Source organism: Pristiophorus japonicus, chromosome 11 (genome assembly GCF_044704955.1).
Source record: "Pristiophorus japonicus isolate sPriJap1 chromosome 11, sPriJap1.hap1, whole genome shotgun sequence".
Classification (NCBI taxonomy): Eukaryota; Metazoa; Chordata; class Chondrichthyes; family Pristiophoridae; genus Pristiophorus; species Pristiophorus japonicus.
The window spans coordinates 5,740,890-5,752,138 of record NC_091987.1 but is presented as its reverse complement, the minus strand read 5'-3'; the positions used below and the strand labels follow the sequence as shown (position 1 = coordinate 5,752,138).

Sequence of the window (11,249 nt, the reverse complement as noted above, 5' to 3'; positions counted from 1 at the left end):
AGATATATTCAAAAGGGAGTTAGATATGGCCCTTACAGCTAAAGGGATCAAGGGGTATGGAGAGAAAGCAGAAATGGGGTACGGAAGTTGCACGATTAGCCATGATCAGATTGAATGGTGGTGCAGGCTCGAAGGGCCGAATGGCCTACTCCTGTACCTATTTTCTATGTTTAACCAATCTGTCCAGCGCGTGGGAGTTCTTGAGGGAATTTGTGCGGAAAAAAAAAATGGAACAAATTTCACCAAGGGAAAAAAACCACAGACCAACAGTTTTAAAGAGAGAAATATAATTCATTGGATAGCCACCTTGGCTCAGCTGAAGTTTAAAAAAAAATTGACAACAGATTTTACTCAAGTCATGGGGTAAGGGCATGCTAACTACTAGCTCCAGTCCCAGAGTACTTTACAAGGGACAGGAGGGGCACCAAGCAGAAGACAGGAAAAATAATTAAGAAAGAATGGAGATGTAGTGATGTGAAGAGATTTTCAAAGAACTGGAGTGGATGTTGTGACTGAAAGATCAATCTTTGATAAGGAAGTGGATTACATACAACAAACTTTGAAGTGCAGTGACAGTTATGTCGGCAAACGTGGGTGCCATTTTACATTACCAACATTCCACAAATAGCAATGAGGTGAATGATCAGTTAATTTGTTTTTGGGTGAGAGAAGAATGTTGGCCAAGACACAGGGCGATCTCCCTACTCCTCTTCAAATAGTGCAATGGGATCTTTAATCTAATAGCCGAAGTACTGAAACCAGAAAGCCTAGTTCAAGCATTGTTCTTATTAGACTGGAGTACTTTACAGTGTTCTTTGCCACTTCCAGCAGAGACACACAGCAAACACAAGACGACACAGGTTGAGAATTCAATCACTTTTATTACCTCCTAGTGACACATTATACTGTATAAATAGTCTATTCTTGTTAAATGTTCTTTGTTCTTTTTTAAAAAAAGCGATAACTTAGATTATATTATACAAAGCTTTACAAAAATAAATAAGTTTATTTGAAATCTGTACAAAAATGGTAAGTCCTTCGCAGAAGGAATTTAAATACTCTTACTTATAAAGTACACCTTGCTGGCCTTGGTGCTCGTTTAATATTTACATTCTTCGAGTAACTGCGGATTTCAAATCTGTAGCTTTGTATTAATAGCATCCTGTGTATAAAATAGTTTAAGCTGTTTTCTTTTTTTTGAATAAAATAAATCTTGCCCTTCATCACTGAGGTAGGTGGGGACTGACTTTGTCACAAGCCGAGAGAACGACCAGTACCAAGCTTTATGTCAGGAGCTTGGGATGTTATTCGACAATACCTTGAAGCAAGGATGTCACAAGAAGAATTCCCCCCCCCACCCCCCCTTCCCAATCCAATTCCTGACACCTTTCTTTTCTGCAGGCAGTGACTCTTGGTAAGGGATGGTTTTCCGGTATCATGTGGCCATTCTTCATTCTCTGTCTCTGTGTCTGTGTCTGCTCACACGTCTCGACAGGCAGCTGAGCCCATCACAGCTGAGCCTCATCCTGTCTTCACACCCCCATGCACTCTGCAGCACAAATCACTGGATTGTGATCAAGAGTGGGAATTCTGGCTGATTTCTCCCTATCCCCCACCCCCAGCCTAGGATGAGAGGGCAAACATCTAACTGCTGTCCCAGTTACAATCACCTAATTCAGCTGAGACTGGGAATGGAGCCAATATTTGTTTTTCTTTTAAGCTCTCGTTCCAAGGTCCTATACCCACCTCTTGTTTTTTCAGTGGTCCAACTAATGCCAGCTATATACCCTTGCTGCATGCAAGGACTTAAGCCAGTAGCTGGCAATGTCACCGATAAAGCAGCATATGCAACATAAACTGAACTTTGGTGTATGAATTCCTTGATCCTGCAAAACCAAACCGGAATCTTGCTCACAGACACAGCATCTCTGACCCACACTCCCCGGGAGCATGAGATTGCAAAATCACCCAATTTGAAAGAAAATGGGGCACAGGATGAAGGGCGTAGTCAGTCAGCGGCAAAACCGGAATCTTCAACTTCCAATCTGTGGCATAGCAATTGACTGATAATCACTTTATTACCTTAGTACCAATAGTAATGTTAGATATCATTCTGTAGAGGAGTGAACAATAATTATAACACCCGGTGGTGTCAGAATTCAACCCACGAGAACATCATTTGTGAACCAGCAGGATATTCTAGAAATAATCTAAAACAAATGGTCCCCTGCGATTAACAGGGTTTGTTTCATCTCAGAACACCGCATTGCAGAGAATGAGTTTCCTGGTGTTCTTCACTTGTAACAAAAGGTGGTCGCATCTACGCTCGCCTGTGGCACTCATGAATTAGGGTCTTACACGCTTATCAAAGAATGAGAAAAACCTCGGATTTCACTGTCAACAGTGAGAGATCCTGGGATTTAAAAATCCTTCTCTAGTTACTAACAGACCTGAGAGATAAACAATGCTAGCATTGAGTTCCCCAATTCTCCCCTGCCCCCAAACATTATCCACCTACTGGTCCGTTATGAGTAAATCAAACATTCATTGTCAAAGAGAAAAAATGGGTCAGATGACTATCACGTTTCATGTCACATGACATCACATGACAACTGGATCGGGACACCCTTACTTTCAGTGCATTTAGGTTGAAATTTTTTTTAAAATCTGAATTGTCTTTTGCTTATGTTGTCTCTAACTACAAGCCCGTATGGTGCAAAGGCCAATCAAATGTTTTGGCTTCTTTGACATGTTGCAACTCTCCTGCGGCAGCACCTGGCCATCACGCATGACGCATTTCAAAGACCTTTTCCTAAAGCCCTTCCCGCATGTCTTGGAGCAGGCTGACCATTCTCCCAACAGCCACCGTGGGCAGGGAACGTCCGCGCACAGTCGGAGGTCATCGGGCTTCAGTTCCTTCACGCAATCAGTAGCTGGCCTCCCGTAGATGTCGGTACATTTCACGGACCTGCGCTGCCATCCCAGGCCGCATGACTTGGAGCACTCTCCCCATTCGCCAATAACCCACTCGGAGGTCACTGTTTCCTTAATGGCATTGAAAGACTCCTTTTTGGGGTTGGGTTTAGCTGGGTGATGCTGCAAGTTTCTCTTCACAAAGAATGTAAATTTGATTCTTGGACGCAATGATTCTCCCACCGTGAGTACCTCAACAACCAGGGGCTCCTTGAGGGCACCAAAGCTACGAATTCTTTCCAGTGACACAGAGGAGCCAGTGTATCTGAAAATTGTGCCTTGATATGAAATGTCCTGTTCTAGCGTTGACAAAGTGTACTCTCCATTGAGGAGGTATGTGCCATCAACTTTCTTCAATGCCAGATAGTTCCCATCATGTCTTGCACCACGGAGACTGCGTTGCTTTATGTCAATGTTGGTTGCCCCAGCTGGAATGGTGACAACCTCCTGGTATCCAGGTCTAGAGGAAACGATTGAAAGAAAAAAGGCCACATTAATCTGACAGCTTTCAGTTTCAATGACCTCTCATCAGGCAACAATGTTCCCCATCTCTTTCGTGCCTCCTCTCCTCTCTCTTTCCCTGCCCACCCCTCCCCCACCACCACCATCCTGAATTTTCTATGTTTTTCTTCCTTCCTTCCCTTCTAGAAGGGGAAACTAAAACTTGGGGACATAGTCTTAGTTTTAAATGGGCGGCCCCTTATTCTGAGATGAGAAATTTCTTCTCTCAGAGGGTTGTAAATCCATGGAATTCTCCGCCCCAGAGAGCTATGGAGGCTGGGTCATGGAATATATTTAAGGCGCAGATACAGATTTTTGAGCGATATGGGAGTAAAGGGTTATGGGGAGCGGGCAGGGAAGTGGAGCTGAGTCCATGATCAGATTAGCCATGATCGTATTGAATGGCGGAGCAGGCTCGAGGGGCCAGGTGGCCTACTCCTGCTCCTATTTCTTATGTTCGTATGTAAAGCTAACTCATGCAGGGTGCATGGTTTCCACAGGTGTCAGTGGACCACAAGCACACTCAAGTGGTTATTTTTCAAGTGTGAATGTTGACACGCTATTCAATCACAGGAGCATCCCACACCCGAGTCACAGTCTTGACCGATGTGACATGCATTTTTCAGCAGCAACAACAATCAAAAGCAAGAACACGAGCTAATTATCTCCCCTGTTCCTAGCCTGGTGATACCAGTGCCACTTTCCCAGTCAAAATGAGTTTGAGAAATCGGGCAGGTTTTCATGACGATTCACTCGCTATAATCCTTTATTTCCCCTGTCGCCTGCCACCGTGAGGTGCTCAATGTGTACACAACCGATTGAGAACTAGCAACACTCTCCTGAAGTAGGCAGCTGAGGCAGTCTAAATACAAGACCAGGCCGAGATTTAAAGCTAGCCATTTGAGCACGGGTCCAAGGCTCTGCCATCATTGGATATTCTTAAGGCAGTCCCAACCATAGCACTAGCAGGCAATTTCAACAAGTGTCTTAGTGCTCTACTGGGCTGTTTGAACAACAGTTTAATGTTCTGCAGCCAGAAGTATTGGAATACATTTCTGAAATCATGAAAGACACCCGTGCAACTGGAGTGTGAAAATTTAAAATGGCTGTCAAATTGTTTACTAACATCACACCAAACAGTGGTGAAACTGTAAACCTAGCTGCATGTCTTACATTTAAATCAATAAGCAAGGAACTCCTACTTACTTTGATCGGTCAAGCGAGCCGGCAATCTTCTTGCATGTTGAGCCTTTGCCTCTGCACACACCGCACTTGTCAAACTTCTTGTTTGAACCGATGATTCTATCACAACCTGCCTTGACACACTGTCCTTGAACACAGACAGAGGTGGAGTCTGGACTACACTGGCTGCCGTCAGCAACCTGTGAAGGAAAGCCATACAATTATTACTAATCCGAGAAAAAACAAACTATCCCAGTGATAAATAAGCACAGCAGTGAAATGGGAGCACTAAACAGAATCTGGACCGAGCCGATTTAGAATGATTTTGATGAAATATGAATTCTCTTGGGCTTGATTTAATTTTTCCCTTCTCAATGCTTTTGCCATTACAGATGATTTCATGATATTTTTGCGAGTATCTATACTGCATCAAATTGTTGCAAGTTTTTGAAATGGGTACGTGAATAGTAGTTATAGCAGAGTAAAACAGTCCATGATGGGCGTTCTGCCCTGTGCTCACGAGATGGGAATTTTCTACCCATTAAAATAAAGGAATGGAATTCACAGGCTGGATGGTACAGGTGAGAAAGCCCTGGCCTGGTGTTTGCAATACTCATAATTTAAAGATTTCTTGAACGCTTGACAGTTGCAATGATGACAAGACATCCCCCATAAACGCTGAGCTCAAACCACGATCCTACCAACCTACTGCACCCCTTTCCTTTAGGATCTGGCAAACAAAACAACAGGGGAGAATCTAAACAGAATTGTTAAGCAATTTGGAAAACATACCTTGGGTTGGAGCACGAAGTAGTAGCCTGTGCCTTTTGCCCGGCAAATGAGTTTGCATCGATCCTTAGGAGATACGCCAGCATATTTTGGGATCCATTCGACTGCAGGCATGCCCCCAAAGGCAGTGGACTTTGAGAGATCATTGTGCATCGCGCACTGCTCTTCACGGAATGTTTTGCCTGCATTTGACAGAAACAAAAACTAAAGATCAAATACACTGAACTGAGTCAAAGTCAAAACAAGGAATTTGAAAAAAAAAAAAATTCTCAAATCCTAAACGTCACGACAGTGAGAAAAGGAGTAAATCCCTCTCAGCTGGAATTACTGGCTGCAGTAAGGCAAATGGTTTATTGTACGGATCTCACCATTGTTATCTGGGCAATCCATGGTGTTACAGGATTTGTACTGCACCCGCTTTCCTTCGCAGTACTTCCCACCGTTCCTTGGGACTGGGCTGTCGCAGTGCCTAAACGAGTACTGTACTCCTCCGCCGCACGTCCTGGAACACTCACCCCAGGATCCCCACGGGCCCCAGCTGCCAAGCACAGGAGTCTGTAAAAATTGGAAACATTATTTAGAGAAAAAAAGAATAAAATTGATAACGACACAGTTAAATATACGACGGTTTTCTCCAAGCAGTCACTGCAATTATTTTTCTCCCATTATTTATTTCCCCTTTCTAATTTGTCTTCGCTTCTTGTCCCAATGGGGATCATTTTGGAATGCAGTTCCACAGGCAGCATTGGCTCTCTCAGAACTGGGTCATCATATCAGGGATAACCTAACTTCACTTAGGATGAGAGCACGAGCGCGCTCAATTGCGGAGTGAGTGACAGTGAGAGAGAACTTTCACCCATTATCATCCAGACCATAAGTCTTAAAAGGTGAAGGGGCTGTCTACTAACCCCCTAGTTATCCCTCCACTACAGAGCATTTTTAGCATGCAGCATCACAGAAGACAGACACTAATTAATCGGAAGAGTAAATAAAGCAATCAGGATCAAGTAACCAAAGCAAAACATGTCAATGCAATACTTACATTGTAATCCTTCATGCTGGTCTGATTAACACACTTTCCCTCCATGCACCATTTTCCTTCCCCGCAGCTGGTCCCATCGGCCCAGGGGAAGTGCTTGGTTTGGCAGATGAGCATGCCACCAGACATTCCCGTGCACCACAGTAACGAGCAGGTATTGCCAGCATCAGGACAAAGCCTTGATTCTTCCCCAAAGGTGAACTGGCACTGGCGGTCTGCATTGTAGGTGCTGCCTGGCAGCTCACCAGGAAGTTGTAGCGGCTTCTGGGGCTTGTCCAACAGGCATTCTCCTGAAAACAAGAGACGCAAACTGATTGTTACCCTGTGACAACAGCTGCACAATATAAAACAGCACAACATAAAATCTTATTTGTTCATTGGCATGCTTCCAAAAAATTGGGCATTCAAAGTAAGATGCTAATACTAGATTAGAATTAAGAAAAAATATTAATTTATATAATTATATACTATTGGGTCCCTTAGTCTAGAAATGGAAGAGAAATTGAAAAAACGTGTGTGTATAATAGTTAAAGTGCACTACAATTTGTATCTAGTCACTTATTAAAAATAAAGACGGTTCATTCAAAATAAAATTTATTATTGTGGATTTAATAATAAATGAATCTGTCCATAATAGTGTACAGAGAATGAAATCCGTTGCCAACCCTGTAAATTCAAAAAAAAAAAATGTTCATGCAGTTTGCCAGAAACACAAACTTTATTTGGGGTAGGGCGTGGTTCTTACCATGTCCATTATCCAGGAAGGAAGTGATCATGTAAGCACTGCAGGCAGACCAAGGCTGGTTTCTATCCAAGTTGGAGAGTGTCGACGCCATCATGTGGGAATTCCTAGTTAAACCAACGGTATGGAGACACTGCCGTGCGTCATCATGGGGCATGTTAAACACGTGGCCTAGAAGGAGGAAAAAAAAATCACTCCAGTCTCAGATGATGCAAGCGCTTGATGTTACACTTGTACTGATGCCAGACTATGCCACATTCCAGTGCCATGTGTGCCCCACGCACCTATCCTAGCGTCAGCTGTGCCTCAGACAATATTATACACATGTGCTCCCCATCCCAGATGTACCATAGAATGTATTTAGCCATGAACTAATAATCTGTGCACATCTCTCCCAGGTCAATACACTAAATTTATGCCAGGTGATTGCTAAAAGTTAGCAACTTACCCCTACACAGATAATATTTAACACAACTGATGGATTAAAAAGATGCTCGAAAGGGGTCTTTCCTCATTGTCCCAGAGCGAACAGGTAACGAGCTAAACAGGAATTACAAAATGCACTGGAACTGCAGGAGGAACTTTGTCTGTAGCAGATGAAAGTGAATGTAAAAGTAAATGACAAAATAACGACTACCAAAGGTTGGTCATGGGGCTCAGGCACTTACCCAACTCGTGAGCTGCAGTAAAGGAAGCTTGAAGACCATCATCTTCAATCACCGAGCAGCTTCGGCTGGGATCACAAATCGTCCCAACATCAGCCATCCCAAGGGTATCACAAGTCTGGGCTCCACACAGATCCTTAATAAGAATAAACAAGGGCAGCATTTAGCAAAATCATAGGAAAAAAAAATGTTAACTATAAATGCTGGCATCCTTCTATACCAAGAACTTAAAAAAAAATCAAATGATTTTCAAAAGATGCTTTGTGAAAGGGCCTTCTGCGTGCACATTAAACAGATTGGACGTGCATACTAATAGGCTCGGGCAGGAGCCTAGGCTTACCATTCTGGTGAAAAGTATAGCAGTGTCATAGTGTTCTGGATTACGGTCACTGACTGGGTTGTGCTGCCTTTGCCACGCACAGAAGTTCCTCAAGGTCAGGGCAGCGTTGGAGGACACGGCGGGCCCCTTCTCCCTCTCGTAGACAACCAGGATCTTCACCACCACCAGGCTGACGGAGTTTTTGATACTCGGGTGCTTGTAGAGTTTGGCGGCCACCGACATCAGGGTGAGGAGGTAGTGCTTGAGCCCGCTGCCGTGGAACTCGGCCATGGACTGATCTGCCACCAGCAAGGTCTCCACGTAGCGAGGGGACGAGACAAACCTCTTGGCTCTTCGGTGCCCACTGGTGACTGATGTAGCGGGCTCTTCCTGTGACCCGGGCTGCTGGGTCTGGGTGCTCTCGGGTCTCGGGGGCGCATCCTGATCACTTACCTAGACACATTCAAAGAGAGAGAGAGAGAAATAAAACATTTAGTGAAATCAGTGAGATCCACAAGTGTCCATATGTAACATAGAAGGCAGAATTCAACCCCCTTGGAACTCAGCTCCTGGCTTTCAGCGTGTCTGACATCTGCAGCCTCCAGGATTACAAGAATGCACCTCCTTTGTGTTTAAAAAAAATACATTTATATATTTTTTTAAAAATTGGAAAAAAAATTATGCAAAAAAAAAGCGAATTTAACAAAAAAATTAAACTGAGTTGACTTGTAGGTGCAAAACGTGAGACATTTAAGAGATGGACACGAGAAGAAGAAACGAGAGAGTTTTGTAGCAAGGAGCTGGACGGTCTGAAGCAGAAACGAGCTGAGCCCTTACCCCACACTTGGTGCCGCTGGAACTAGCCGAGGCTCTCAGTCTGGTCCTGCGGATTATGTGAGGTTGGATGTCCCCCGGGCCCGTCTGGTTGTTGGGCTGAATGTGATATTCGTCTCCTCCGATCACGAACGCGCCCTGGATCCCACCGCAGAGGCTGACAGCCGCCAAGGTGCCGGGCTGGGAGTTGACGGTGCCGGCGTAGAAGCAATGCCGTAAGTCCTTCTCCTCCTCCTCCCTCTGCCGGTGCTGGGCCCCGGCTTGTCCCAGCCGCTGCAAGGTGACAGCCGGCGCCAGGAAGCTATGGTCGGGCTCCAGCTCCAAGACGAACCGCTGGCCGAAAGCTTGAAGCCGGTACAAGACTTTCTGCCCCAGCTCTTCCTCCGGGGCGCCCAGCCTCTCCCGGGAAGCCCCGGCCGAACCTCCCTTCACCTGGTCCAGCCTCACCGGCCACACCACACTCTCCTCGGGGCGGCCGGCCACCGACTGCCCGGGCCACAGCACGCCCAAAAGCGGCAGCAAAACCAGCCGGAGCACCGCACTCATCTTCAGATGGGACCGCCGACAAATCCTCACCGCTTTCACCGAGTTCCAGCAGCCGCCAGTCAATTGCAAAAAAAAAACTTCTGGAAACTTTTAAAAACTTCTGGAAACTTTTAAAAACTTAATGGATTAAAAAAAAAATTAAAATGCAACTTTTTTCCTCCTCCCCCCCCAAGAAATTGGATTTGCAATAAATATTTTATAAAGTGGGATCACAGTTCCAATCTCTGCTTTGCCTCGTTTTTATATTTGCAAGTTTCCCCCCTCCCTTGTGGAGTTGCTGCTGGATTATTTTTCTCCCCCAAAGTGCTGCTGCTGCTGCTGCTGTTGTTTCTCTGACCCTTTTTCCCCCAACGCTTCTTTGGTTTGTGCTGTACTCCGCGCTGCAACCACTCCTTTTATAGCAGCCGCCAGCTCTGCTCGGTCGCCGGCAGCCCCTTCCCCTGGCCCCTTCCTTTGGTCGATCAAAGACTCTGTAGCCTATCCCAGCTCGGTGCGTAAGTCAGAGTGGGAGCAGTCCAGCTGGCCCCGAGCCCAGCGCGTCGTATCGCCAGGAAAAGGCTTTCCGATTTCTTTGGGGTGGGGTGGGTTGGGGGGAGGCTTACTGAACAAGCGATTCTCAATTTTTCTCTTTGCACCTTTTTTTTTTAAATTCCAGGTAGCCCTGATATAACGCCTTCTGCCAAACACAAAGTATCACAGTTTCTGTGTCACATTCGCAGTGAGTCTCTCGTTTTCTTCCAGCTCTTCCTTCAGTCAAACTTCCACTCAAACTTTCATATTATTGCCAATCCAATACTCCCGAAGTGAAATTCTGGGTAAACTCACCGGCAATATTGCTTCTTCCCCCCCCCCCCTCCGTATGCAGATTACATAGATTTAATTCAACGTGACTCCAAAAAACATTCCCTCCTTAATTTCAAATTTGATGTAAATGGCCCCGTTTCAAACTACCTGAAACAACCCCCCTCCCCTTCCCCCTCAACCGAACTCGCGGACTGAGCATCAACCGTTTAGAAATACATTTCACATTGAGTCAAAATGAAAGTTCTTCAAAAACTCTCTTAAAGACAACTTCAGCTCTGGGCTTTGGGTAGATCCCAAAGCGACCCAGCTTTTTAAGGTGGACACGGCCGATAAAGTAGGCAAAAAGTCCAAATCACCACTTAAAAAGTTGCAATGACACATTTTATTATTTTTTTTTCGTTAATAAGCTTAAATGAAGAAGAAGATTTGTTTGGAGAACCAGCAAATCGCAACTTTTCAGGTCCAATATTATGAAACACCTACAAGCGGCCGCTTAAACACACATTAGAGGTGCCCTTAAACAGATATTCTACAATTACTTTTCTATTTTGTAACTTTTAAGAAAATATCTCTCCCCATACCAGAAGCTAAGGTTCAGTTTTAAATGGCCAGAGAGACATTGCCCGTTAAACCAGTGTCTACTTTCCTCTCCACCTTAAACAAAGTTTCGAGAGCCGGGTTGAATCAATGCAACAGTGTATCACGGAATTACAGACAAAAGCAATTAACTATCCGAACGGAAACCATCGTTCATTAGACAAGCTTTTGTTTTTGAAAGACCCGCTATATGGAACCCTCCCTTCCTAAAAATAATTTTAACAAGTTGATTAACCCTTTGTAATTTAAAAAAAGTCA

The 11,249-nt window shown here is 44.7% G+C and overlaps 1 protein-coding gene across 1 annotated transcript; it reads right to left on the bottom strand.

The window, feature by feature from the left end:
• Positions 1–861: 861 nt before the first annotated feature.
• On the bottom strand, positions 862–9,968 carry adamts1 (ADAM metallopeptidase with thrombospondin type 1 motif, 1). Its single transcript, XM_070893216.1, has 9 exons — positions 9,048–9,968; positions 8,232–8,663; positions 7,895–8,027; positions 7,230–7,397; positions 6,488–6,774; positions 5,814–6,000; positions 5,449–5,627; positions 4,681–4,856; positions 862–3,433 (listed from the first exon to the last, which is right to left on the bottom strand). The coding sequence occupies exons 1-9, from the start codon at positions 9,588–9,590 to the stop codon at positions 2,695–2,697; spliced, it is 2,844 nt and encodes a 947-aa protein (XP_070749317.1). The 5' UTR covers positions 9,591–9,968; the 3' UTR covers positions 862–2,694.
• Positions 9,969–11,249: the final 1,281 nt, after the last annotated feature.